This window comes from Drosophila biarmipes, chromosome 2L (genome assembly GCF_025231255.1).
Source record: "Drosophila biarmipes strain raj3 chromosome 2L, RU_DBia_V1.1, whole genome shotgun sequence".
Lineage (NCBI taxonomy): Eukaryota > Metazoa > Arthropoda > Insecta > Diptera > Drosophilidae > Drosophila > Drosophila biarmipes.
In genome coordinates, this window is record NC_066612.1 from 10,937,656 (window position 1) to 10,964,960 (window position 27,305).

General features: G+C 39.3%; 5 protein-coding genes across 12 annotated transcripts in view; 2 read left to right on the forward strand and 3 right to left on the reverse strand.

The window, feature by feature from the left end:
• LOC108032581 (disintegrin and metalloproteinase domain-containing protein 10) overlaps positions 1-12,165 on the reverse strand; it is an 89,104-nt gene extending 76,939 nt beyond the window's left edge. For 3 of the 6 annotated variants that reach the window (XR_001768625.3, XM_017106485.3, XM_017106486.3), the window contains exons 1-3: positions 11,879-12,165; positions 10,638-11,138; positions 2,895-2,927 (exon numbers count right to left, since the gene is read on the reverse strand). Coding sequence is in view for 2 of the 6 variants with exons in the window: in XM_017106485.3 (XP_016961974.1) it covers positions 2,895-2,927; positions 10,638-10,701 (97 nt within the window). In the remaining 4 variants the exon portion in view is untranslated. Of the gene's footprint in view, positions 1-2,894; positions 2,928-10,637; positions 11,139-11,703; positions 11,855-11,878 lie in introns of those variants that run through there. The other 3 variants (XR_006368275.2, XR_007763585.1, XR_001768626.3) reach the window with 3 other exon arrangements.
• A 1,325-nt stretch (positions 12,166-13,490) lies between these two features.
• Positions 13,491-27,305, forward strand: part of LOC108032554 (uncharacterized) — a 47,790-nt gene continuing 33,975 nt past the window's right edge. Inside the window, exons 1-2 of one of the 3 annotated variants that reach the window (XM_017106433.3) lie at positions 13,491-13,686; positions 15,772-16,140. In XM_017106433.3, the coding sequence (XP_016961922.1) occupies positions 16,122-16,140 (19 nt within the window). In that variant the 5' untranslated portion in view covers positions 13,491-13,686; positions 15,772-16,121. Of the gene's footprint in view, positions 13,687-15,282; positions 15,348-15,771; positions 16,141-27,305 lie in introns of those variants that run through there. The other 2 variants (XM_017106434.3, XM_017106435.3) reach the window with 2 other exon arrangements.
• Positions 20,144-21,058, reverse strand: LOC108032555 (uncharacterized). The gene has a single exon (XM_017106436.2). It carries the CDS (start codon positions 21,048-21,050, stop codon positions 20,148-20,150), a length of 903 nt encoding a protein of 300 aa, XP_016961925.1. The 5' UTR covers positions 21,051-21,058; the 3' UTR covers positions 20,144-20,147.
• On the forward strand, positions 21,251-22,313 carry LOC108032556 (uncharacterized). The gene is made up of 2 exons (XM_017106437.3): positions 21,251-21,539; positions 21,964-22,313. Exons 1-2 carry the CDS (start codon positions 21,251-21,253, stop codon positions 22,278-22,280), a joined length of 606 nt encoding a protein of 201 aa, XP_016961926.1. The 3' UTR covers positions 22,281-22,313.
• Positions 22,299-26,912, reverse strand: LOC108032326 (uncharacterized). Its single transcript, XM_044094014.2, has 4 exons — positions 26,810-26,912; positions 25,205-25,334; positions 23,609-24,090; positions 22,299-22,849 (listed from the first exon to the last, which is right to left on the reverse strand). The coding sequence occupies exons 1-4, from the start codon at positions 26,910-26,912 to the stop codon at positions 22,359-22,361; spliced, it is 1,206 nt and encodes a 401-aa protein (XP_043949949.1). The 3' UTR covers positions 22,299-22,358.

A 27,305-nucleotide genomic window follows, 5' to 3' on the forward strand; every position in this document is an offset into this window, starting at 1 on the left:
GCAAAAAAAGGGGGAGAAAAATTAAAAAAAAGAGGAGGCAAGTGCACAATACCCAGCAACAGGAAAGTTCTTCAAGCGCAATGTTTGCAGCTCTTTAGTTCGTCGAGCACTGCAATCCGCTCCCCAGAAGCACAATTATTTTTTTGGTGCACCAAGGAAAACAGATGGAAATGCGCTAGAAACAAGGCAAATCAAAGCAATCCAGCGATTATTGTTATCCTGCAAAGAGTCAGGAAATTATTTCTCGGAAATAAGTGGCATTTGGATGCATGCTAACGATTCTGATATTTTCCTGTTTTCGGGTGAAAATTCAAAGATACATTTCTTAGAATGAAATGTGTATACTATAGTAAGATATTCTCTTAATAAACTCTAACAAAATATCTGTGGTATTGATTACTGAAAAAATAAAATTAAAGTATTATATTTTTTTATTAATAAGCTCTAAACCCTTTTAAAGATTAGTTTCAGGAATTTGCGCTTATTTTGTTCTCTAATTTATGAGGAAAGAGGCAGAAATATTAAATAAATTAAGTAATAGAGTAATCTTACCACATATCTTGACACTTTTTATTAACCCTCAGTAAAATCAGCGAAGCGCAAAGTAATCAGTTCGTCAACCAATCTTCGTATACATTCGTTTGCATATATTTGATTCACATAACCCTTTCATCTTTGAAGAAAATTATTTGTTTTTCCAACTGTGTCTTCCCCTTTTTTTTGTCATGAATTTTTTGTTGTCCATCCGGTGGTGCAATCAACTCATCATACTCCGTACCCATACTCATTTTGCGTCCCATAAAAAGCTGCATAACTCCAGGTCCAGATCGCGAATAGGGGAAGATAGTCGTGCATAGGTCCGCAAAGGAAATAAAAAACAAAGGGCAGAAGCTGTTGCACACACTCGCTTGAACATTGTGTCGATTGCGTGGGCGTAACCAAGGGGGAAATGCTATTAACTGGTCATACCCCACGGAATGGCAAAGTTTTTTCCGCTTTTTTATGACCCCTCGCTTCAGGGCACACGGATATATGGCTTAGCTATTCCATTCCATTCCCATTTCAATTTCTTTTTTTGTGCCCCGTCTAGAAGGCCGCCACATAATCGTATCAGCAGAAGATTTGTAATATGAAGCGGAAGAAATGGATGATAGTTTGTTGGCCGCAGACGGTTTTTTATGTTGTGTATTGGGATTTTTCCTTTTTTTTTGCAGTTGAGTGATGCACACTCATTGTTACACGCCTGAATTTCAGGGCGATTTATAGGGCAAGGTGTTGTCAAAAGGTATCAAAAGCACTTTAAACTGTCCAGAATATTTTTATCTGGCAATGGTATTCAACAAAATGTTTTCTTATTATTATCTCTGCCAAAAGGATGTTGTACTTATTGGAAGATAGTTGTAACATAGTAGTTTTATATTATTTTGTATAACAAATTTAAGGAACGCATTTACTCAAGTAAAATAATTATAATAAGTTAGGATCGATGTCTGGCTAATTTGATTACAATTTTATAAATTGAGACACAGCCAACAAAAAGAGTTCGGAAAAAAACCACCAACTCCCCAATTATATGCAATTTTCCCGCCACAATTCTGTGGAAATGTTAAAGCTCTTCTCGTGCCAGAGGAAAAAAAAAGGTCCGAGGAAAGTTTGCTGATTTAACCAATTTTAAAACACACACAAACTCAGACAGGCAAACAGACAGCCGGCGTGGGGGCAGACACAAAAAGCCATTCCATTGACCGCAGCACAAAAAACAACACCCAAACTGGTGGAAAAACAAGTAGCAGCGGAAGGAGTTTGAGGTAGCTGGCGGAAAAGGTGTGTTCGCACGGCAGCATCTGCGGCAGCAACTGTAAAGCGGCGACCACAGAGCTCCCTTGGCCAAGTAAAAACTCATCAAACTATATTTTCAATAAATAATGACAATCGACTGGGCGGGGGCGCTGCAAAATGGCCGCCATTTTCCGCCCATCGACCACCCGAATGCGCCACAGCTTCATTGATTTTATGCCATTTGGCCAGGAACCACAACCGCTACCAGCATAAAATTGAATCATAAAAAATCGAATACTATACCAAATATATATATACTTTTAATACATGTGTGCCACGCCTCGTCGTGCTGCCCAAACATTTGCATGGGCGGGAAAAACAAAACGGAATGAAAAGCACTACTTTTGCAGTTCTTCCTTTTAGTAGTTTTACCACTCTTTTTTTTTGCCCGTCAGTCAACTGACAAGTCAACAGCGATGCAACCTGCAAAAGCCAAGGGCCAAAAAAAAAGGGTGACAAAGGTGGAGAAATGGTAGGAAAACGTGGCCGAGATGAGGAAAAGCCCGGGGTTTCGAGTGCCTCGGCGAGTAAGAGTGGCACAGCCTAAACGAATTCTAGAGCTACTCGACGTCGGGCCTTTTTCCAACTACTCTTTTTTCTTCGACTTCCTTTGTCGGCACATATTATAAATTGCACTACGGGGAGCCGTGCCGAAGTGCCGGCGTGTGAATGGGCCAAATGCGCGGCCCTCTAAAAAATGCACAAATGTGAAAAGATTGAGTTGGAACTGGGGTCTGTCCACCAAGGGACGCAATGCGAAAAGTGTTTGCCGTTTTTCGCCTTCTCAGATACTGCGTTTAGGCGTCTACAAACGGGGAGCAGGGAAAGGAGCTTAAACGATCTGGCCATCTTATTCAAATCGGAAATTAACGACGCAGATTATTTACCATAAAATTTCAAATAAGGCGCAATTCACTCTTTTTTACTATACATTTGTACTTGTATTTATTGAAGTTAATACCATTATAAAATCAAAATTGCATGGAAATCCTTCAACACTTTTCAGCACTAACCAAAATTTTGTATTTCATCTTTCAAAGTATTCAAGCGCTTACCTCTTTTAACTCCAGAAATATCTTTTGCGTAACCTGAAAGTAAAAACAAAAAGGAAAACTTCAGTTAAATTCATAAGTATATTAAATTAGTTTTTATGGTATTTTTTAATATTTTCTTAAAATGTTCTAGGACCAAAGTATGCCAAAACGTTAGGGAGGACCAACTCCACTCTGTTTTTTGGCTGTTTTCTTTGTTGCCTTTGTTAAAAAGGGCTAAGTTGCAGTAGAAAACACTCAAAAGTATTCAAATTAAAATCAACTTGGGTAGCCAGACTTTAGGTTTTCGGCAAAATGTTTCCTTCCTGACAGACAAAGAAAAAATGTGGAGCTTAGTCGTCCAAGCAAAAAGTCAACGCGTAACCTGCCATTTTAAAATAAATCCAACATTTAAATTCAAAAGAATATCTGTGCTCCAATTTATATGCCCATGGGCATTTTCATATTTGTTAGCCAGGTAATTTTATTTGCATGCACAAATAAATCTAAGCTGAAAATGTTATTTTGTAAGCAATTATTTTCATTTGGCTTTTACAATGATATACACACCATATATTTTGCTTTTGTTTCTGTTGGTATTGACTAGCACGTACAATTAACGCTAAACAAAAATAGTAATTTTTCAAAGTTTCACTATAATCCTGTCGAAAAATCGTTACAAATAAATGGGAATAACAACTGTGAAAATTTATTTGGACCTACGAAATCAATAATTAAATAAACGGTCGACTTAAAGCTGCGATTTTATTTAAAATAAAATTACTGTAACATTGGAGTTCACTTTAAATAGTCCCTGAATAAAAAGGCTTATTCACAACTATTTCAACTTACCTTTCCCCCTCTGCAGGTACCTATTTCCCTTTGAACTTTACACACACATTATATTCAGACACAAAGCAGACGCCAGCGGTCATAAAATCGTTAGCTTAATAATAGAAAAAAAAAGACATTCTATATTTTAATTCATTAGATTTTTATACCGCCGGCTTTGAGGAGTCAGACAAAGGCGGCTTTCTTTTGTCTCCTCGCAGGACATTATTTTACGCTTTAGGCACAAAAACCAACCCACAAAAGCGGAAAAAAGTATAAGTTTTCTATGGTGAATTTTAAATTGCCTTGCAAGTTTCACTAAATTACCATTTAATTTAAATTATTAATCTTGATTAAAAACCAATTACTCGGCTGATTCATTATATTTTTGTTAATTTTTAATGTATTTAACGTATTTAAGTTGTTATAATCAAGCTCTCGTTATTTTTCGATATTTTAAACACGCTTTTCACTCCTTTAACATTTTCGACGACAATTTAATTGACAGAATTTTATGTGTTTTCAATTTTTCCCTCTTTTATCATTTTTGGACACATTTTAATTGACAAAATTGTACATAATGTCAATTTTGGGGTTAATTTCAAGGGTGGTTTTTTGGTGGTGAGCCGCAGCCCGAACGAGGCGGTCAGAAAGGGTTGCAGTTGCAGTCTAATAAATCAAAATCGCTTAATATACTTGTAAAATTGGTGTTGAATTCGTATGGTAAGTTGAATGCATTTCAATTATATAGCTAAAAATCGTAAAAATTATTGACCTAGGGATTGTTATATTTTTTACATTAAAAGCAATTTGCCTGTGCAACGGTCTATTTACCACCATAACAATGGTGAAAATGATTATGAAACTCTACGCACTCTTGCAGGAAACGCCACTCAGATCGCTACACTTTCGTTTCTTTTCATTTCGGTTTCTACGTGCCCCCATCAGCCATGACAACCCTCTTTGCATGGTGTATAAATCACATTTAAATGTACTGAAGCATGGATAGTACACCTAACTACCTCTAACATTGCCCATTCATTGACTTAATGGCTTTTGCTACGATTTTTGTACAATATTTTTTTGTGTGTCCGAATGTGTAACATGCAAAACGAGTGTGCATATATTTGTAAAATGGTTTCTGCAGAGCAACATTTTATTGTGCACATTTTCAACGTCTCTTTAATTTGATTTCATTTGTTTTATTCCGTTCAACAAATGCTAAACCGATATGCAGACAAATGACCCAACGGTTCGGAATAATTTACTTTTGGTGTATCTATTAATCTGTCAGTTCGGCAAAATCAATGGCATTGAATATAAAGGAGATTAAACTTTCAGCACAGGAGACTTAGAATCGCGTAGATTTGCGGTTTCAGTAGAATCTCACAATATGACACACAAAAATTGTATTCTTGATAAGAAAGCACTGTTGCTCCTATCAACTATAAACATTTAGGAAACTTTTTTTATTATTCCATTTTAATGTAACTTTTATGAAATTTGAAAATTTACTTACTTAAAGCTCCAGCAAAATAAGATATTTTTTTTAGTGTGCTCAGTTTTTAACTTTCAGTCTCACTTTTTCACAGTCATTTCTGATTGGGCAAAAAATGCTGACAGTGGCAGGAGCAACATAAAATGCTTTTTTGATGCTTTTGATAAAATGTTTAATATTTGTTTGCTGCATATCAATCCAGTTATATTCGGAAGAAAAAAAGGAAAAAATAACATGACATATGATACGTATATGAAATGGAGAAAAATTGCTGCAACTATTTGCTGTTGCATTTTCCAAAATGTATACATACTTACAGTTCTTGTTGACTAAAGGGCCCTAAAATAATTTAAAAGGAACAGGTAGAAAATAAAAATTTGTTAGTTTAAAGACTTTTAAAAAAAATAATTGGGACGCAGTGTTTCAATAAATTATATTGCTATTTTAATATATTTTTGCGACATTTCTTTAGAAAAGTCTTGAAACAAATGAAATTGATATTTTTATGTTCTCGAGTATCTCTTAGATATTCTGACTCCTTCTCCCATCAAAATGGATAGCTCCTATCTATGAGAAAACTTTCTATATTCATGTACATTCCTCGGCATATCTGAGTCCCGGAGTGGCAAATGAAATATTTAACCGCACACAGACACACAACTCTTTTGGCAAAGTTTGCCTTTATTGGCAGCAATCTGCGTGCGCGGTGTTGTCTGGGATGAGTGTGTGCGGATATGGATTGTTTGTGCCCCACAAGAAGGGGAGAGCCAGATAGACAGAGATTCCAGACACAGACAGACCCCGAACATAATGAGCGGCATTAAAACTAATGAAAATCAACTTTGGCACACCGACGAAAAACGCCGGAAAAGCCGAGGACTAAAAGGGCGCATCCGAAGGGGATGACGCTATAGCATCCCCACCACCACAAAAAGCACGCAGCATAAAAATGTCGACTTCTGTGGCAGAGTGGAGACACAATAAAAATAAAAGCAAACGCCGCCCCATCGTCGTCATCATCGACCTCCCTCCCCCACAACCCGTTTTCCACCCAAGCCCAGTTTTCCCCCCAACTTTAGACGTCGTAACCCCGAGCAACAATAAGAAAATTGCGAGGCAGACAAAGTGGAAAAACGCATAAAGATGAAGACGCAACAATGAGAAAAATGAAAGGCAAGAATCTCTCTAAACCAGAATATCTATTCCCAGAAGATGAAAAGCTGGGATCGAATAAAGAACGTATTGATTAAAAGTAATCATTTGAAATGGGTCCACTCTGAAAAATATTTTATTTAAATAATATAAGAGTATAACAGCAACGTATGCATATAAATTTACAATATAATCTTTAAACTTAAAGGATAAACTACGCCCATTAAAACAAGTTCTGCATGCCGAGAAACTTTTGCTTGCTTAACATCCCAGCAGTTATTTGCAGGTTTTCATATTTAATTTATTAAAATGCTAGGGAAACCAGGGGGAAAACTTTAGCACAAACACACCTATTCATCTGCTGGCAAAATATATAGGTATCTGCGGCCAAAAGGACGAGATGTGCCTGTACGTATTTAGCTGAATATATGCACATAATTTCGTGCCCAAGTCAAATGAATGTGAATCTGCACTTGAATGCGAAAAGCGAATGCCAACACGAAAATGTTCTTTGACTTGGTCTTATTCCCTTAGTTTTCTCCTTTATCTGCGCTTTCCCGTTTCTTATTTTTGTTTGTTTTTCCATTCGTTTTGTCGGGCTATAGTGTAGTATATATGCTGTATCTTGTATCTGTAGCTGCGTCTGTGCATAATGTATCTGCGTCTTGGCGAATCGTTTGCCTTCTGTTTGTTTATGCCTCGCAACTTGACTCGAGGGAAGCGGTGGAAAAGAAAGGAGAAGAAATGGGGAAAGGAGGAATGAAAAGAAAAGAAAAGTTTTTATGCCTTTGTCTGATGCTCGTCTGTTTGTTTATGCATCCCCTCGTATCTCTCTGTGGCTTACCGCGTAACTTTAATAATTTAATTAAATTTTACCAACCTCCAGTGCCATGCGAGAAGTCCCGCTTTGATTGTTATTTAGGCCATTTGGCATAATGAGGCAGCATAATTCTCACATAAAATCCCATTTAAGCGCACATTTAGTGGCCAACTCTGGGCTTCCTGATTGAATTTAAGGCTACACAAGCACACATTAATCAGGGTGTCAAAGGAAGCAGGAAGCCACAATCTTAAATATTAAGTTTGTTTCGAAAAAAAGAGTGATTCACACAACATTTTTTCTTGAATTATTGTTGAACAAATATTTAAAACCTAATCTACACTGAAAAAATTGTTAATATTTAAATTGAAACCAATACAAAGTTGGCATCTAAATAAAATAACTCTAAAGGGATTAGAAAAAAATTGTATGACGTTTGAGGATTATGATAATGAATGACACATATTGAAAAGCGCACGCCATAACATTTAAGTCGGTTAGCAAAATGGGGGAAATGCGAAATTGCGAACTCGAGTTTCACCTGCCAGGATAAGGACGTTCACTTCGCTTTCACCCTCGCAATTTCTCTGCATGTGTGGCGTCCTAGAAGAAGGCAATTTACATCAAGTCACGCCCTTTCATTAAAGCTACTCATCAATTTGAAGTGCCATGCGCTTCAGTCATTCAAGAAGCTTAAGGGATTTATTCACCGCATGTACATTGGCATATAAATACGTGTATGTATTTTTTATACATATATATTTCATTTATTTGGTTGCCACTCGGCGAACAATAAATGTCAGTCGCATGCCCGGCGACTTGTGATAGTAACACACTCACTTGGCAATGAGGGATACAAATGTATCTGGCAGATACGGCAGCAAAAATAGGAAAAACCCGTCCATCATCTGGGTGGGATTGTGCGAAATAAACCATGCAGTTTTAGGTAATTTTTTTGCGAACATTATGGAACAGCACGAATCTCTTTGTTCGCGGTCACGTTGTCATCTCTAGTTCTCGATGGTGGCTTCATTATTTGTTTGTTTACTATGTTGCACTTGGCACGTACGGGAAATAAAGCAAAGGAAAATTGCATAAATGCCCGGGCAAAGTGTCCATTGTTCTGGGCCCTATCGGAACCTTCTAACCACAACTCGTGTGTGATTTATGACAGCTTTTTGTTCGGCCGAAATTATATTTGAACGAACTTTTAGTCAACAGCTTATCAATAATAATAAAAAGCAGAAAAAGCCAGATGTGGCTCTAGAAATTCATTTCACTTGTGAGCAGAATATTGAATCTTAACTTGACTTTTTGTTTTATTTGCTCATAAAGCTTTACACAAAATGAGATAAAAAAACGAAACCAAAAAGATGCAGATAAAGTTACGTAAAAAAGTGGCCGCAATCTTAAGCTGAAACCGAGATACAGATGGAGTATCTTTATCTTTTTCCCAGCTGTATCTTGTTTCTGTATCTAAAAACTGTTGCTCTCTTTTGATTTTTTTTTCATATTTCTTTCGCTTCCGCTGCTTGTTTTTGTGGCGAAGCAAAACTTTTCTCCGATAGCTGTTGCATATTTATTTGTATAATTTTTTATTTTGAATCTTTATATGTTTGCTGCCCAGACAGATAATGCCGAGACATTGACCTTTTTTCGCTGAGACTAAGCGCGATTTTTCGTTTCTTCGCCTTCTCTATTCAGCTTGATTCTCGCTTCTGGGTTCTGGGCTCTCGGTTCTCGATTCTCGGCTCTTGTATCTTGTATCTGTGCTCTCCTTCTTTGTTGTCAGATTAGCCGGCCAAGTGGATAAACCAGTTTTCGCCTCTGCCACTCCGCCGTCTTCTTCGTCGTGTGATTCTTGGCCCTCCGTCTCTGTGTTTTGTCCATGTTCATGTTGCTTGACTTTGGCTAATTAGCCAAGAGTGGCTGTTCTTGTTGGTGTTTGGGGTTTTCCTGTGGTTCTGAGCCCTGCCCCGCCTCGAATTTGTAATGTTGAACTTAGGAAAATCTCGCCAAGCAAACAAATTAGTTAAAGTGGCGAAAAAAAAGTCCCACGGCATTTCAAGGCCTTTATATTTGAACTTTTTATTGAATTTTTATGGTATACCTTTTAAAAACAGTCATACCAAAATGTACGTATCTTTAAAATGCAATCTTCTCATTGCTTTAAAATGATAAGTTAAATTTAAGATAAATAACCCTAGGTTTAAATTTTATTAAGCTGTATATATATATATTTTTTTTAATCTTTTATACATATTTTAACCTTTTTAAGAGGGAATATATTCGTAGTTGGCTCAACCCTAGCTGACTATTTCACAATAAAAATGGATGAGTCCCCCGAGGCAGAGGTTTACTCAGGTTTTCATGACTCACCTTAGTGCTTTCTACCTTTTCGCTTTTTCTGCTTCAACAATGGGTTTGCCTTGTGGAAATAAATAAGTAGAATCTGAATCTGATACATTCATGTAAATGAGTAGCTAACTTATGTGAAAAGTATATATGTACAAAGTTATGGGAGTCGTGTAAATTGGATGCCTTGGCACCTTTGCAGGTGGGGATAAAAGTAAAAGGCAACCCGAGACTGGGTGGATCAACGAAAACAAGCGCTCTGAATCGGTGGAAAAAATATGTATTCCATAGATTCACTTGAAGTGACAAAAGCGAAGTGAAATTAATTATCACGAGCAACCCCATTTGTTTAATAAGCAAATACGCCCAAGACACCATTACCCAAATTGTCTAGTAAAATGATGAGAGTACCTCCATTGCTCCACCCTTAAAACAATATCCTCCCCTGAAATCCCGCTCTCGTCAATTATCCTCGCAAAGTACGTAATTATTTTTGTGGCCCGAAGGGTTCTTGGGTGAAATGTTAACTTTGTTTCCGCCTGATTGAGCATTTATTTCAATGTTATTGTCTGTGGGTCATTGGCAGCCCTTGGTTGTGTTTCATTTTAAGCTCTGGTTATTGTGGTTTCTTTTGTTACTTGTATTTCAAGAGCACATCAAACGACTGCAACACTTATTTCTTGGAATATTTTAAGGGAATATGAACTTATGCAGGTTTTGTGGAAGTACTTTCAAGTTTTGTAAAAAAGACAGAAGTGTTTTTTAGGTTCTTTATCATTTTTACGATTTTAAAGCATTTTGTTGGATATAATTATTCTTTTAGTAATGGTCTAATTAAAAAAATGCAATACTTTAGGTTAACAATTTTTTTTTATTTATCATTATTATTCTCATAAACATCGCTAAATGGATTAATTTCTAAAGTATTGCCAATCTAAAAAATATTTTTCAAAGTTAATAATTTTATAAGTACTTATAACTGCCATAATTTTTGTTAACAACATTTTCTCTTACTTCAAGTGATATTTATCACATTTATTGATTTAAATTCTCAAGCTTACTTCTGAATAACTAAATGGATAAATTCCTAACTTATTTTTTGTAAACTTACCATTTACGATGATGATGAAAATGATCGATACGAATACAATGTTGAAAATACATTTTGATGACATTATACTATATGCGATGGGGATCCAACGTGGATGGTGTTCGATAGAACCGAATTAGCACAAATAGATGTTTGCTTGGTTGTTTTCTGGGGTCGTTGTTTGGCTTTAATAACTGTAGTAATAATTTCCTTTTGGCAGTAGTTGGTTGCGTTTTTGGGCACCTTGCGCTCCAATCTGCGCGGCTTTTTAATCAGAGCTCTGCACTTGCCATGCCATTTACAAATTTAGCACTTTTTGCATGGGCCATAAAACTTCGCAGCACTTTTTCGCACGCACGAATTATTTTCGCTATTTTTTCCACTTTTTTTTGGGCTCTTGTCACGTACACTTTTTTATTTTTTATTTCAATCCAATATTTTTTCGTTAACAAATTAAAAGCGAAAATAAAAAATTAACCTTTTTTTAAGATTTTCTGTGTTTATTCACTGGATTGTGCTTTTCTGAAGGTAAAAAAAGAAATGATTATACACTGACATTTTTAAAATATTTTACCGGAAAAAATAAAAAAAAATCATTTTTCGTATTATGTATGCAACATTGTTTATGTTTTTCTTTCTTTTAAAAAATATTTATGAGTCTCTACTTTTTTTTATAACTTTTATTAATAATAGTTTTTTTTGCGAAAAACCAAAACAAAATTGAAAGCAAAAAACATTAAACAAAAACAATACAAACAAACATAAAATCACAACAAGAATGGCTATTGGCCTCCTGCTCGCACCCGCACAAAGGCAGTGAGCAAGCGCACTGAAGAGAGCGGGAGAGGCAAAGGCAACAGAGAGCGCGAGAGAGACAGCTGCGGCGCAAACGCAACAAAATGCATTAAATTAATTATTGTTGCTCTCTGGTTGTTGTTGTTGCTGCCACAATGGAAACAAGATCGATATGTTTACAAAACGTTCGAGATAAATAAACCTTTTTTGTATAACTTTTAATTCAAGATACTGGAAGTTTGTGGGCACACATTTTGTTAAGCTAATTTAACCATGTTTTTTGCATGTTTACTTTTTTCGAGCCTCTTCCTCCTGCCCTTCCTCTCTATCTGCCTTTTGTGTTTTCTTCTCCGACTGCCTCCCTGTCCTGCTCGCGGGCGCTCTCTCTCTCTTCCGCTTTGTGTTGCGTTGCCCGTAAATTAAATGCGTTGAAATGCAGCCATTTTGTCTCCGCAATTGGCACTCACTTGAACTCCCGTCGAATTTGCTGTTTAGCCACAATTCTCAATTGGCCAGAAACGGGGGCATTTTATTTAATTAGCTCACACATTTCGCAGGCCCGACTTGGCGATTTATTTACTTATTTATTCGCTCACCGCTCGCACACCACACACACGCACACTGGCAAACGCACGCACGCACACCAACGCAGCGAACACGCGTCTAGCGATTTTCCGACTTTCCGACTCCCACGGCGTTCCGAGATCCGTTACAAAGAGATACGCGTCCAACTCGACCAACTTTTTTTTCGAATCTGCTAGAGGTGGAGAAACGTCGCTCAGTTGTTCGGTACGTAAGCAAACGTAAGCGACCGTGAGCAAACGTAAGTGTCAGTCCATCTCTATTGCCCGATATTGAAGGTAAGGTCACTCTAAAAATATCGGTTCGCGCGTTTCGAACTGCCGCAGCCCCTAATGCCACAGCTCGCAACCTAAAATATCGATAGCTCTACTGTCCCACATCACTAAGCTATCGGTCATCACTAAGAACCAAAACGTAAACAAAGGTGAAAACCTACAAACGTTGACGGCAAAATGCGTTTTATTTGTGGCTATCGGTGACTTAGCCAAGCGCACCTAAAAAAGGTGGTACTCCGGAACGGCCTCACCGGGATATGCTGGTTGTCGCTGGCGAGCCTAGTTTGACAATATGGCTGCGACTTAATTAATATCTGCTGATCATCTTCGTTCCTCCTCCGCCATATTACATAGCCTGCCGTAAAATTGGGTCATTGGACAAATGAATGCCATTTAAGGTAATCTCGGAGTAAGCCGGGCTTAATCCTCAAATGACCTGATCCCGCCCTATCGACCTAACCTACCATAGAGTCCCTCCCATTATCAACATATTCTGTGTGCAAATTAATAAAAAACCCTAAATTCCACCCAAGAACTGTAGATTATAATAAAATCCTGTCAGTCTCTGAACTTAAAGGTACCACAATACGGCAAAGTGTCCACTAGATGAGGAAGATTTTTTCTTGAATTAGTGAATACTTTTTTTTCTATTAATAAAAAGTTTGAATCAGCCGCACAAATAGTGGGGTATGTAGCAGCCCTGGTCCAAGTTATCGATAACATCTGTTTGTCAGGTGGCAGCTTTTGTTTTTAACAGCGCTGCCAGTACTGGGCTTTCGGCGCCCAATTGGAATTAAAAAAATATTTATTTTATTTTTTGCACTATGTATTGAATGTATTGATGTTTACGAATTGGAAAATGTATTTCCTCTTTAAACAAGGGTGATAATATTTAGCCTTAAAAGCTGAAGTATAGTAATATATACAACAAATTTTATAATAAACTATTGCTGTCCTTGTTGTCCATTGTTTATTATGCAGAAGCACGGATGATTGAGTTTTATTGCCTTGAAAATAACATCGATAAACGGCAGCTACTGGGGAAATTGATTAAAAACTAACTCGACCTTCGATATTTTCACTGTCATGGAAGTTTAATCCTTTTCGAACTGCGCGCGTACGCGTTCAAGTTCGCTGGGACCATCTGGATTTTTTAGTGACAAATACCCCAAGGGGGCCTTGACTCGTGTCACCTGGCAACGCTGCCCCAGACGCTCTTCGTTTGTTGTTGCGGGTGGACGTGCCTGGACGTGCTCGCCGCTCTCTCTCCGTTACCGTTACCTCCGCGTTTGCGTATCCGTATCCGTGTGTCTGTCCGCGTTCCCCGTCCGCGTGTGGGTGTGTAGGTGTCAGTGCGAGTGTGTGTGTCGCTTTGGTCGCGTGTCGCCGCTTTCATGTAAACGAAGATTGTGCAAAAGGTAAACGCCAAACGGTGGCAACAACAGTGAATGATAAACAGAAGCGAAGCAGCAACAACAAAGGCAGCAAGAAGCGAGCAAACAAAAGTTGTGAAATACTTTTTGTTTTTGTTTTATTTCATCGCTCTGGCCTGGTGGCAAGTGGCAAAAGCTATAAAAAAAAAGAACTCTGAACACAAAAAAACAGGTTTACTGCGGGACCAAGGAGATCCAAAGAGCGAATGAGAAGAGCGACAGCATTTACTGCAAATGCGAATTTAGAATCGCATCGCCTGCCGCACAGTGGTCACTCCTAAACTTGCCCCACTGTGCGCCCAGAACTTGTTTTCTGCTGCTTCTTCTGCCTGCTGCCCCTCTCCACTACCCCTCCTCGCTTCTCCTTCCAATGGCTGTTTTAGAATGCATATATTGTTTATGGGTAGCTCACATGCAGCGCTCCGAAATCAATACGAAAAAACAGTTTTCCCCGAAAGAGCCGTTACTTTTCGGGAAAATCCCCGTTCCATTGCTCTGCCACAGAAATCAGCTGCCTCTGCAGTCGGCGCAGCGCAGCCGACGTCGGCAGAGGAGGGGCCGCGTCAGGCGCCTAGCAACAGCGGTTAACCTCCGATTACAGGGACGGTTCAGGGTGGGGCGCTCAAATTCTTGTGTGGCAGGTGCTTATGTAATGTGGAATTTGTCAAAACGATGGTTTTCCCCCCAAATATGTTTTTAATTAACTTGTGATGATGGGTTGTTGCTATAATTACTGTAGTCATCTTATTTTCTTAAAGGTATTTATGAGAGACGTTAAAAACATGTACATATAGATATCTTCTTTTCTGTTGTACTAGAATTTGTTCGAAAGACTTTCTACGTTTTAGTCCCTAAATGTCGATACGTTTTCTGAGTAAATTTTACATTTAGGTTATCATGAGTACATAAAAACGGGTTAGGTTTAAATTAGGTTGCTTAAAAAAATACAAATTTTGTTGGAAACTGTGAAAAGCGCCAGAAGTTTACAACTCCTTTATCTTCTTATAATGAGAAATTGGATCGGGCCATGGAAGATGATTTTAAAAATCTGAAATATTCATCAAGCGTATTTTGGCAATCTTAATGTATTTACAATAAATTCATTTCGACATTAAAGTAGAAAATAATATTTTTTTATTGAAAAGGCACTCTCTTCTTTACAAGTATTAAATATAACATAACAACAATTTATTATATTAATATAGTTTTTTTTTAAGTATGCTTATTAATAGATAATTTGTTGTCTTAGGCCCATGATATATTTCTTATATTACCCTCTCCCGAGGCTATTCCGCTCCTTTCCTTTGCCGCCGTCAGCTGTGCGATCAGTGCGCAGGCGCCACACACGCACACACACTCTCCGAAGGGGCAGCTACAGGCAGCAGGAAGAAGGCAGAAGAAGCAGCGGACCAGCCTGCTGGTTAACTGCCTGACTTTGGCCCGCAAAATTGCATTGCTGGCGTCTCGCTCGCACGCACTTACTTCGGCAGTAACGCCGGAAAATGGGGAAAAGTGTGGGGAAAGCGATGTGGGCCTCGTGCGCGGCTCGAAGTCCCGCAGTTGGCAGTCGGCTTTACATAAGTTGACGTCCGTGGCAGGCGGTACGCTCCTGGAATTCAGTGCCCGGCTGCAGGTCCTTTGCTCAGGTTGTGTGGACGCGCTTGTAGTTTTCCGTTTTTTTTCCGGGGGATCAGCTGCTGGCGCTTTGCAACTGGTTCGGATTTTTCTATTTTTCTTTCCTGATTTATTAAAACTTTTCTGCAGTTTTTTGTCGATTTATTTGTTCTGCCTGCAAACCGGCTGAAAATGGCCAAAAGGTTGGTCGACAGTTTTGTGTTTTTTCAGCTGTTCGCCTGTTTGGGGGAAAAAAAGTGGTTAGACCTCTTTTTTATTACACTTTAATTTGGACTTTTTGCCATTATTTATCTCATTTCTCAACTATTGCTATTTGCCGCCTGCGTGGGCCACTTTCAAAAGCTTCTTTTTCTGCTTTTTTGCTTTTTGCGGGGCTTCCGTCGATTAATTTGGGTTTTATTTATTTATTTATTTCGTTTTCGACGAATCATAAAGCCAAAAAACTTGATTTGTGCGCACGGCCAGCAGTAAATCACTTTAACAATATCAATTCGGTCGTAAAACCGTTTGAAAAACACGTCTATAACGAATTTATCCACACATAAAACCATGCAGCCGAAGTGTTAATCGAGAAACTACAACCAAGCCGGGGAAAACAACATGTGAGGCGGCTTAAAAAGTTAACTCTGCCAGTCGAAAAGATGGCCGCCAGGATGTGCAGCGTCGTTTCCATCGTCATCATCTAGATTTTAGATGCAGCAGCAGCAGCACTCACAGATACACACGCACACCAATGCAGTCGCTGGCAGCCAGACACTCGCACACCAATACCAATACCAATACCGATGCCAGCCGCTCTTAAAGGTGAGTCGCACTTAAAGTTTTACATTTTAAATACCCTGCAGTCGTAAAACTGGGTGAACCGAGAGTCCCTCGAATTTCTGGAGCCCAGGTGCGAAAAGTTTGCAATATTAATTCTTTTAACTCTGACCTCACTGGGTTCTCCCAAGTTCAACTCAGTTAGTAGGGATTGTTAAGGGTTGTGCACCTTTAAAATCAGTTCATTAATATATAAGCTGTGCTATAAAAAACATAAGGGACTCTGAAAAACCCTGGTTAATAATTAAATAGTAAGCTTTACTTAGGACAAGCTGTAAAAATTTCTAAGATATGATAGTTAGGGTGGTTCTATAATTTTTAATTTCCCCATTCCACATACCAGTTTATTTTGGAACTTTTTCTATTTTGTTGTTAAATAGTGTCAATGTAATTATAATTATTAAAAAGGTTCCCGAAAATGGAAAACGTACGTCATCGAAAATAATAGCTTTCTGCTTATCCGTCGTAGAAAAAACCTTTCTGCTAGGTCATTAAGCACATCAGATAGGTATTGTCTAGGGAAATTATTTGAATTTCTTTTTAAGTAATAGGGCTGGGCTATACAAAGTAAGTTATATCAGTTCTGAGAGCACGATAAGATTGCATATCACCTTTATAGATCTATAATGGGCTTCCAGTGACTAGCTTATGAGATAAAAGAGGTGTTAATAAGGATTTGAGTGTAATCTAGAAAAGTTTAAATCCCTCAAAGCCCTTTTTGCACATGAAAGCCTGAATGAAAACGTGTTATTTGTTCGCCATCAATCCGATTATGAGCCGTTCGGTGCCCTTCCTGCTCCTTTTTTGAGATAATCTTCAATAAATAAATGTGTGTGCGGGCAAATGTATTTCGAAACCTTCGTCTATCAAGCCTTGCGAAATGTCCAATCAAGACGAGAATCGCATGATGAATGACCCCAGCATTCCCATCAATCTTACGCAATTGTCCCCCCTCGCCAGCCAGCGAATTTTTGCTTGAATTTCTTTGATATTTGGCGACTACCATCCGTTTGTCTTTCGTGAGTTGATTTTTTTCAGCTTGCGTGCTTAGAGCATCTCAAAGTCTAACATTTCTCTTTCGGTTTTAGTTGGTAACCAAAAAAAAAAAAGAAGAAGGGAAAAAACTCAAAGCGCGAATTTTTATAACCGCTTGGAGTCGGAATTGGAATCGGATTTGAACCCGGGACGAGGCTGGGGATCTGGCCAGAGGAGAGTTCAAACCGAGGGCTGTCTTTTTTCATACTCCTTTTTTTTTGGCTTTGGTCGCGAGCCCCATTGAAAAAAGCCCGTCAAACCAGTCGCCGCCGCTTGTATTTTGTTTTTGCTCTGCGCTGGCTGTGTGTTTCCTAGGCCTGGGCCAAACTGGCCCCCGTTGATGACTTTTTACATAGACGCTGTTGGCCCGAAGAGATACCGACTGCGATACGAGAGCCAGAAAACAGAAAACAGAAAGCCCAGACTCAACTAACAACAGACAAAACATACACGTATCTAAACTTGTTTGAAACGTGTTACATTTTAAGAACGTTCGCCGCAAGCGGCAAGTGGCAATAATCCTTTCAAACTTGACAGTGCTGCCATGTTCGAGAACGCGAAGGGCCTGTGTGCCCCAGTGGGAGTGGCATGGATTCATGGATTCTCAGGTTCTTTTTTTCAACCTAGCATGTGTATCGATGTATCTATGTATCCGCATCTCTATATGCTGGCTGTCAGTCTTTTTGCCTTTTGCAGACATTTTGGCTGCCTTTGTTGTTATCATAATGTTTCTTTTTTTTCTGCACACGGTTGTTCTGCAAAATCCCACAAAAAATGGTCATAAAGTATGGATGGGGAGTGCAAAAAAAAAGTGAAATTGATATTTTCGCACAAATTGCCGTTAACAAGGATTGCTGGTTGAAGGACGGGGGGTGCCTGGAGCCTAGGCAACGAAAAATTTGCCTGTCAAAAATTGGTTGAAAATATGCAGCAAAAAATAAAATGAGAGGGCGGAAAAAAACTACGGTTAGGTGCAAACGGGAAATTGTTTACCGTGGTTCCAAAATGATGTAATTTCGCGTGTTCGTGCAATTCAATTTCCTGCCACCGGAAGCCCGTGTCGCTCTGTTCGCCCATTGAAGTCAAACATTCATTCCCGCCCCCCATCATCATCAGCCTCCCTTAACACCCCAGCTCAAGCACAGAGTTTAAAATATTGTCCAAAAATTGTTTGACAATTCCAGTATTTTTTCATACCCGCCCTCCAAACTTTAATTGTCCCCCAACCAAACTTCGCCGAGCATACAGTGCCAGAAAACTGGGAAGATATTTATGTGCATATGTATATTTGGGACTACAACAAACACGTACTATGTAAAATTCAATTTAGCTGAATTGTGCTATCTTAACAGCTCATCCGCTCCGGACAGCAGCCTCCCCTCCGCAGAGTCAATAAAATTTGGCGTATATCTTGGGGAAAAGCTAGAGTAATTCTAAATTTGGTCTGCGTTTAACAAACAACTCATTTGCATAGAAGAAAATTTAAAATAAATTTCATTTATTAAGAAAAATAATAATTGGTTAAAAAAAAAATTAAGAAATGTTAGATTTCTTAAGGTTTTTTTCGAAAAAGTATATTAAGAAACGTGGGTTTTGTCAAGATTTAAAAAATAATATATTAGAATTTTATTACTATATATTTATTTGCACAAAAAAATATTTAAAAAATTCAATAATAAATGTTTAAGGGAATTTAAAGTTTATTCAGGCATTTAAAAATGTAATAAAAAATGACGCTTTTTTTAAAAAAGCGTTAAGAAATCTTGTGGTTTATTAAGTGTTTGATCGTAGGTAGATTTTTGGTAATGTGTCTCTTAATTCTTTAAAAATCTGCAGTAAAAAATATTAATGAGTTCTTTCGAAAAAGGTAATTCAAAAACTTGGTGCTTATTAAGTTCTAGAAATTTTTTGGTTATGCATGTTTTAAATGTTTTTAAAAAGCTAGTAAACCAAAAACTTCTTTCAGAAGTGCATGCAAAGTTCGCTATTTATTTGGGTTTATAATTCCCTTAGAAAATTTGCCATACTTCTCATAAATAAATTATATTGAAAAGACGTACCCCCGGTCAGTGGCTGCCTCTGTAGCCCGCTGGCTTTCGTTTTGGCCCGGCCTGGCGGGCATTGCCTATATTAACAATAATTCCTTTGTGCCCGGGCATCTTGCCAAAAAGTTGGCGACCGCCTGCTCCTGGCACAGCAGGCGACGAACGTTTTGTGGCCAATTTCCCGTACCCAAAGGCCGACTTTTTGTGTGACCCATTGTCAAGTCAAGTCAAGCCGGACAAGGCCTACTCTCGACCATTTTTCCCCATTCAGCCGCCCCCGCCTTACGCTCGTTGTATAACGTTTTGTCTAGAGTTAAATTCAAAAGTTTGCGAGGGGAAAAAAGCAGTGCCAATGCGGCAGCGGGGTGAGCGAACTGCAAACTTTGGAGTCCATGACAACCAGTAAGACTAGTGGATAGACCATTGATTGAACCTGGTCATGCGGTTGGTTTGCTTTTTTTTTAAGTTGCCCAATCCGACCTTCTTCGAGGTGGCTAAAAGAAGTCAGAAAATTTCCTATCTTTGGAATGAGTATTTCAGACTTTTTGTAGGTACATGTATTGCAGCACAAACTTTTGTAGTACAAAAGAAGTAAAGTTAAGAAATTGTTTTCGAATATAATATTTGTAAATTGGTGGTTTTATTTTTTTAAGTACACGTAATACGACATAATATTTGGTCTTATAGAGGAGTCTTAGTCTTAAGAGAATATATTTTCAATTAACATATATATTTTTAAAAAATAAATGAGGCAATTTAAAAAGGATTATTTGGCTAATCAAATTATGAACTGTAGAATTGAATATTTGTAATAAAAATATTACTTTTATAGTTGTTCTTATTTTCTTTTTGGCAATTTCAAACAACTCCTTCGATAGACCCCCGCGAAAGTAAAACTCAAAACCAAATGGACTACATAATTTTTCGTTGGTTACTATTTAAGATGTAGTATAAGCCCCCGTTGAACCTCAGAGTGGCCAGTTCATAATGCGGGGTGCCACTCACTGGACTGGCTGCCACCCGGACCGGCGATGCTGTGAAGCTGAGTGTTCGGTAGAAGAAGGCGGTGAGGAAGCTGCAGCTGATGACGAAGGCCACAAAGAAGCCCAGACAGAAGACACAGTCCTTGTTGACCTGCAGGCACAGGCAGAAGGCTCCAAAGCAATCGCCAATGGAGCGACCAAGTCTCGCACATATCGTCTGCCGAAGCTGGGGAGGATTGGGCGGGAGATTGTTGCCGCTGATGGTGAACGTGTGCTGGGCTCTCTCGCAAGGCGGTCGATTGCGATCTGTTCTCAGGGTGGTCAGATCCAAACGGAATCGTCGCGGCGGTGTTGCTACCTTTGCCGTCTGGGTGCCGAGTTCGCAGTACTGCGGAATTGGTAGGAAAACCGCTGGACGGGATTCCTGCCGCCCTTCAATGCCATCCACATTGCGGGAGAAGCAGTAGAGAAGTACATTATGCAATTGCTTAGGGGTTTCTTCCCTAATGGGAATATCCCTCTTGCTCTGAAGATCCTCGGATACTAACAAAGAGTTAGGAACCCCAGATTGTTGCCTCCTTTCTGCGGACTGCCTACTCGTACTGGGCCCATCATCTAGATCGAAAGTCACACGCCTGCTGCCCTCCACTTGATCCGAGCTCGGTGGATACTCCACGGAAGACTCCGTCTGAGTGGCACCTAAATTCGCATCTGGCAGATACACAACATGGGCGTTTTCAACGGCTGGCGGCATGTCTATGATCACTTGATCTTGAGTATCCGACGATGACACACTATTGTCTTCATCTTTTTTATGTTTTCTTTTATCCATTTATGGTATTTTTTTTTTTCATTTAAAAACTGGAAATTTTTTCGTATGATGTGCGTATACCAAATCTGAAAGCTGAATTTCCTTCCGGTGTGATAGTTGTCAACGCTCGTGTCGTGTTGCCGAAATTATGTTGGCTTCAGTTGCTCGTAAAACATTTTTCGAAACTTTTCAAAATTTGATCTGTGGACGCTATAAACCCCATGGCGAGCAGGGAGCCACCACAGACTGCGATCGTCATTAACTTGCTGATTGGCGATTTGGTCCAGGATGCCGTAAATGAGCCGCTTAAACTGTCGGAGCAGAAGAACACCTGCCAGCGGCTCTTCGACATTTTGGGCTTCCAGGCCGACGAATGTTTCGATGACGTGGACGGCAGTGATGTGGCCACAACACCCAGTTCGAGCACCCTCCAGACCAGTGCAAAATCGCGACCAGTCGAGGCCAAAAAGAAAAATTGGTACGGGTGGATGTCCAAGGCATTGGCAGAAGGTAGGAAGTTTAATTGAAATTTTGGGGCCTTAGAATCTGTCCGTGAGCAGTAGCTGTAAAAATGTAATGTATTTTACAAGCCGGTTAATTAATTAATTTTTTAAAAAAATTCACGGTTAGACTTCACATTACTAAAAACAAATTTTTGTATTCCACGTGACACATTGACAAATTGTACAGCTGCTCTTGTACACTGTTTGTGTGGCGGGAGAGATTAAGCAGAGCTATTCCCAGTTCATGAAAATTAAAGTTAGACTTCACATTATTTAATATATTTTTTTTTAATTTTCATTCCACGTAATACAAAGATATTTTGTACAATGGCTGTTGTACACTGTTTGTGTGGCGGTAGCTCTCGAGCAGAGCTTCACTTCTTTTACCTCTTAAAAAACCCAAGAAATCTGATACATTTTTAAACCCGCAGAAAATTCCGAAGACGACGTTGAGATCTTTAGGAAGGATGGAAGCGTGGGGCATAGAAGTATCCACTCGATTGGAGTGCAGACGGAGCAGCCGCGTCGCCGGCTCAGATCGTGTCCTGTGGACTTTGCCCCAGTACTGGCACCCTGCGAACTGACGCGCCACACGGTTTTCATCGATGCTATAGCTGTGCCAATACCGAATGTGCTGAATCGACCGCCTTTGGCCGATCGGTTTTGCTATATGTTGACCGACTTCGCATCGGCGCTATATTGTAGTCTCGCCATCATGTGTTGTTGCACCCCCAATATGTTGAGATAAATTCTAAAGGCAACGGGCCTCTTTCACGCCAAATGGCCTCTGGTTTTATTTGACTAATCAAGAGCGAAACTAAATCTTCTATAACAAAAGTTTGGGATCGGGCCCGCGCACCAGGCTGCGCTTCAAGTCGATCTGCTGGTTGACATTGGTGTGCAGGAAGCCGTAAAAGTGGCTCAACAAGAGGTACAGGCACCACAGGCACAGGACAATGAAAAGGGCAAAGGTTATATTCTCGCCTATCAAGTAGGCGCCGGCGACTATCGTATCGCCCGTCTGCACAAGAACGTGCCACATCCTCTGGCGCAGCGGCGCCCTCTGCATATCCGTGGCTGAGGTGACCGACTCCACCTCGATGTGGATCGTGTGCTGCAGCACCTTGCTCGGCTTCTCGCCTTCCGGAGCAGCTCTTCCGCCCACGGCCGCCAATTTGGCCTCCAAGTCCGTACCCTCGACCCGTTTCTGATCCACGGCACTCCAAGAAGTCTGACTGCTCACCTCGCACGAGGGTTTCAACGTTGCATCCGACAGTTGGGTGAGACTCGATGCCCTCTGCTCCATGTTTTCATCCTCTGCAAAGATCAAATAAATTAAGACTGCTTGGGATGGAACTGATAGATACTTGTCTCGTCTCATATTCTTAAATAAATAAAAAGAGTAGGATTACCTAATATTTAGAAGTTAAATTAAGGGCCGCTTTCTCAATGTCATGTTAAGGTTCTAGTTTGTATTTGTTACGTATAGTTGACATGAACCTAAATGGAGCAAACATTTTTCTCAAACTGATCTTAAAATAAATACAGACTGCCAAACCTAAGAAATAATATTTAGAAAATATTTTGTTTTTGGTTTTATTTTAACTACAACTTTTCCTCCGCTTAAGAGTTTTTGCTCAGATAAGCAGTAACAAGATAATAAGCTTATTTTAATGACAAACGTAGAAAACTTCAAAATCCAAATAAGAAAATATATATTAAAACTATTTTGAACATCATTTGTTTTCTTCAGTGAGTATACCTGCGTTTTAGTAAAACTAAAAATTCCGTATAATGTTCGTTAAACAAATTTTGTGTGTTCTTTTGTGCAGAAAGTTTTTGTTTTGGCATCGTGAATGAGGAGCCCAACTCGGAGAACGCTAGTAAAAATATTTTAATAATAAAATTAATTATGTTTCTGCAATGAAAAATCCATGCAGCTAAATGAATGAGGACCGCACAGAAAAACGGTCGATGGCTGGAGTTAATTAAAAATGTCTTCCCAGTTGGACCTTTGTGACCATGCTCTTTGTTTTCTCACAACAAAAGGGGTGCAAATAATGGAACGTATCTCACCTTCCTTCAAAGCTAATTGCTCGGATAGGACTCGCTTCAGCCGGAATGGGACGCCAACATGATGCACGTGCTCAATGTCCAGGAGCTTGGTGTAATCCTCGAACAAGTTGAGGAGTTCGGTGAACCTTTTGCTGATCTGCCTATGACTCAGATGGATTTCGCTCAGATAGCCGGGAACTGGGTTATCGGTTTCCTGATTCTGGTTATCTTCTTTTCTAATGTTCCAGCCAATAGGTGCAGCTTTAGATTCTTCTCCGAAATGGTTTTCCACCTGTGCAACTACGATGGAGCTTTCATCTCCAGCTGCCTCACTCCTTGGACTCAGCATGTGGAGGCCTTTTGGTCGGTCCTTGCCGTTTGGATTTAGTGTGTTTTTTGGTTGAAAATCATGAGTGTGAGAGTATAAAGTGAGTTGAATTTGTTTTCTACCAGCCGTGTCATTTCGAAAGGCGTCTGTCTGAGTTTGTTTGGCCAAAGGGTTGCTTTATCTGCCCCAAACGACCCTGACAGCCCTGCAATTGAGCCTCGTTGGCCAGTGGACAATTTTTGCGCTAAATTAAGCAATTTCCTGTCCTGTCTGGCCGGCCGGCAGGTCCAACGGCTTCTGTCCATCGACACTTCAGGGTCGCATCTCGTCTATGGATTTTCCTGTCTAAAACGACAATTATGACGGTCTACTGCACTAATGTTATTTTGCATAAGTGCATTTTAAGAACCAAATCAAATCAGGGGTTGGTCTCAAAATGTGCTTGCATTTGCCAGGTGAAAAAGGTATGAGAAATAAAGGAAGTACAGAAACATGGCAGTGCCTAACCTCATAAAAAATCTTTTTCTATTCTCTATTTTTTCAAAATTATTTTAAATTAAATAACAATTATTAACTCGTACTTTTTATGAGCTTTGCAATTAACTTTTTCTTGTAAACCTTTAAAAAAAATTATAATGTAATGACAGTCTTGAAGCTAAGAAAATCTTTTCTTTACTTTCATAACTTTTAATAATAATCAAATAAATTGATGATGAAAATAAAAAGTTTCGATCCTGACCACCCATAAACTCTCATTTTATTATCTGACATATATTCTTTCATATTCGCTTTAGGACCAAACTCATCCACCAGATTTAAACCACAATTTCCGTTCAATGGCAAAAAGCTGTCTCCGTATATTTCATAATTTGTTCGAGGGAAACTTTTCGATGAAACTCTATTAAAGGCAGGGACATAATAAATTCATGGAATATCTCGAGTTGGCTGCTAAAGCATTGGGGGATATATATATATATGTATAAATGTGTGTGGACAGTACGCACATTTGTTGGGTGGAAAATTTCTGAAGAGTAGGTGGCAGCCTTTCTCGATGCTGTCCTGTAGAGTAAGTCCTCTGGAGTCCAGTGCGCACCTGCTACTCAGTGGTCGTGTTTTATTTTATTATTATTTTTCTTTTTTGGGAGGGGGTGGAATGCATCTTTTGCTCCGGCCATTGTTATCATTTAAAAGGCTTAAGTGCGCCGAAGACTTATATTTATATATTTGAAAGGAGAGGAGTAAAACGAATCTCGGTGAGTCCCTGCGACGAGAAAATAAGATAAACGTACACTTTATTGATTTTCCACTCGCATGTTTGCCTTTGGATGCTGTTGATGCTCTGTTGCCATGGACTGCATTCTCCGCTGCCGCTGCTGCTGCCGCCGCTGCCTTTGCCCTTTTGTGGCGCAGTTTTGTCGCCTGTCCAAAAAAGAAGGGGAGTTCGGTAGTATGGGGTCGGTGGGGGTGGTGTGGGGTGTGTGTGTGGTGTGCGGGTGTACGGAGTGGGCTTAACTGGGCAGCCAACGCCTGCGCTTGATTCATCTGCCAGTTGATTGGTGTTTGTGCGAAAGTGTTGAAGCAGAACAACTGGGATTGAGTGGCCGCCATCCTTTATCCTCCAGCCCCGGCCCCCTGGGCTGTACGTTAAGCCCTATTTGTGCTGCCTACTTTGAGGCTGCACCGAGGGGCTCACAAATCGATCGTGCTGTCGGTTTCATATATTGGATTTCAACAAAGCCCATTTCGCAAAATGCGTTTCATGGAAAGCCATTCGGTTTTAAGAAGATTACCTTAATCTCTGTCCATTTAAATTATCAATTTTACAAAATGGAAACAAAGAAGATTTATTTGTAAAAGTTAAAGGAAAATTTTATACATTTTTTGGTTTAATGGGGCTTTAGTACTCAAAAAAGATATCATATGTGCAAAATAATAATTGGAAATTATAGGTAAATTTATTTTAATTGATTTTTAATGATAATTAGAAAAAAGTTAAATATCTGCACCTAACATCTTAAACATTTTAAACAACATACTTATTTTTCAAGGACAGTCCCTTCATAACATAAAACGTATGTTGAACCCCACTAAAATAATGACTGTTCTCATTTGAAATTATCGTTAATTAAATTCGCACCCTTTGTTCTTTCTTTTCTGTTCCCATCTTTTTGGTTTTTGGCAACCTTCCTGATTACGCTGTCTAAAATTGTGTCGGCCTGCTTTTTTTTTTGGATTTATGAGGTGTTGCTGATTATTCTCGGTGCCGCAAGATAAATAAACATATATATATAAATTTATATAGCCCAAATGGTGCAACTGGGCAAATATAGTAGGCGTCTAACCGTTGCCAAAAGTTCCAGTCTGGCCGCTTTGGGCTTGGCCAGCTCGTAAATAATATTTGTTTAGAGATATTTTTGCCTTAATGCTTGTTTGTTTCCTATTACTCAGGGCCGGCTCGTTTATCATCTTGGCCAAAGCCTGCAGTTTCGGAGGCTGCAGGAGCAAAAAGGACTTGCGAGTGGCGCAGCATGCATTCAATTAGCGCCTGGCAAGACTCGGATTTTCATCGTGCCATATAATCATAAGGCTCATAATTTCTCAACTTGTTTAATGAAATATTGGGCAAGATAGTAGGATAGTGGAGCTTAAGCTTGGAACGGAAATGGTTGTGGGTTTAGTTTAGGAATTTTAGTTAGGAAACTAAAAGCTTTAATCAAAATACCTTTGAATCAATCCAAATTATTAAAAAATATTTTTATTTTAATATTTTTAAAGCCAAATTAAAGTTAACTTCAGCTGATTCCTGCTGATATCTCCTCTCAATTCTGTGGCGTTGCAGAAGAAGGGGCTCCATTCTGTTATACAAACAAAATAGAAGTTGATGTCACACTCACTTACACCTGCCAGGGTCTTCAAAGCGTTGTCAAAGCGCTTGCCACTCTTGTCTACGGCAAGAGGTAAGTGAAATTTCCGGGTGAATCCCCAACCAGGAGCCATCCCGATTCCCCATCCTGGTGGCAATCAGTAGCTGGCTATTTTCTCACCTGGCCACTTGGCGCTTAGACATGGCCCGCTGCTGGTTAGTTGGCATTTAATGGCATTTGACACTCTTCACGGTGTCTGCAAGCAAAAACATCACGAGCAAATACAAAATAGAAGGGAAAAACCGGGCAAGAACGTTAAATTGTCGGGCAACCCGACCGTAAAATACCCGGCACTTGGTTCGTTAAAGAATTGCCTACTGTTCGGCGTCTACATGGAGCACATGTCTTATAGACTAAGGAAATTTACTTAACAAATTCTATTTATTCGTCATATTGCTGCTAAAATGTTTAAAAAGAAGTCACTTTATAATCTTTACCTTTTGCCTTGAAATTCTTACCTTAGAAT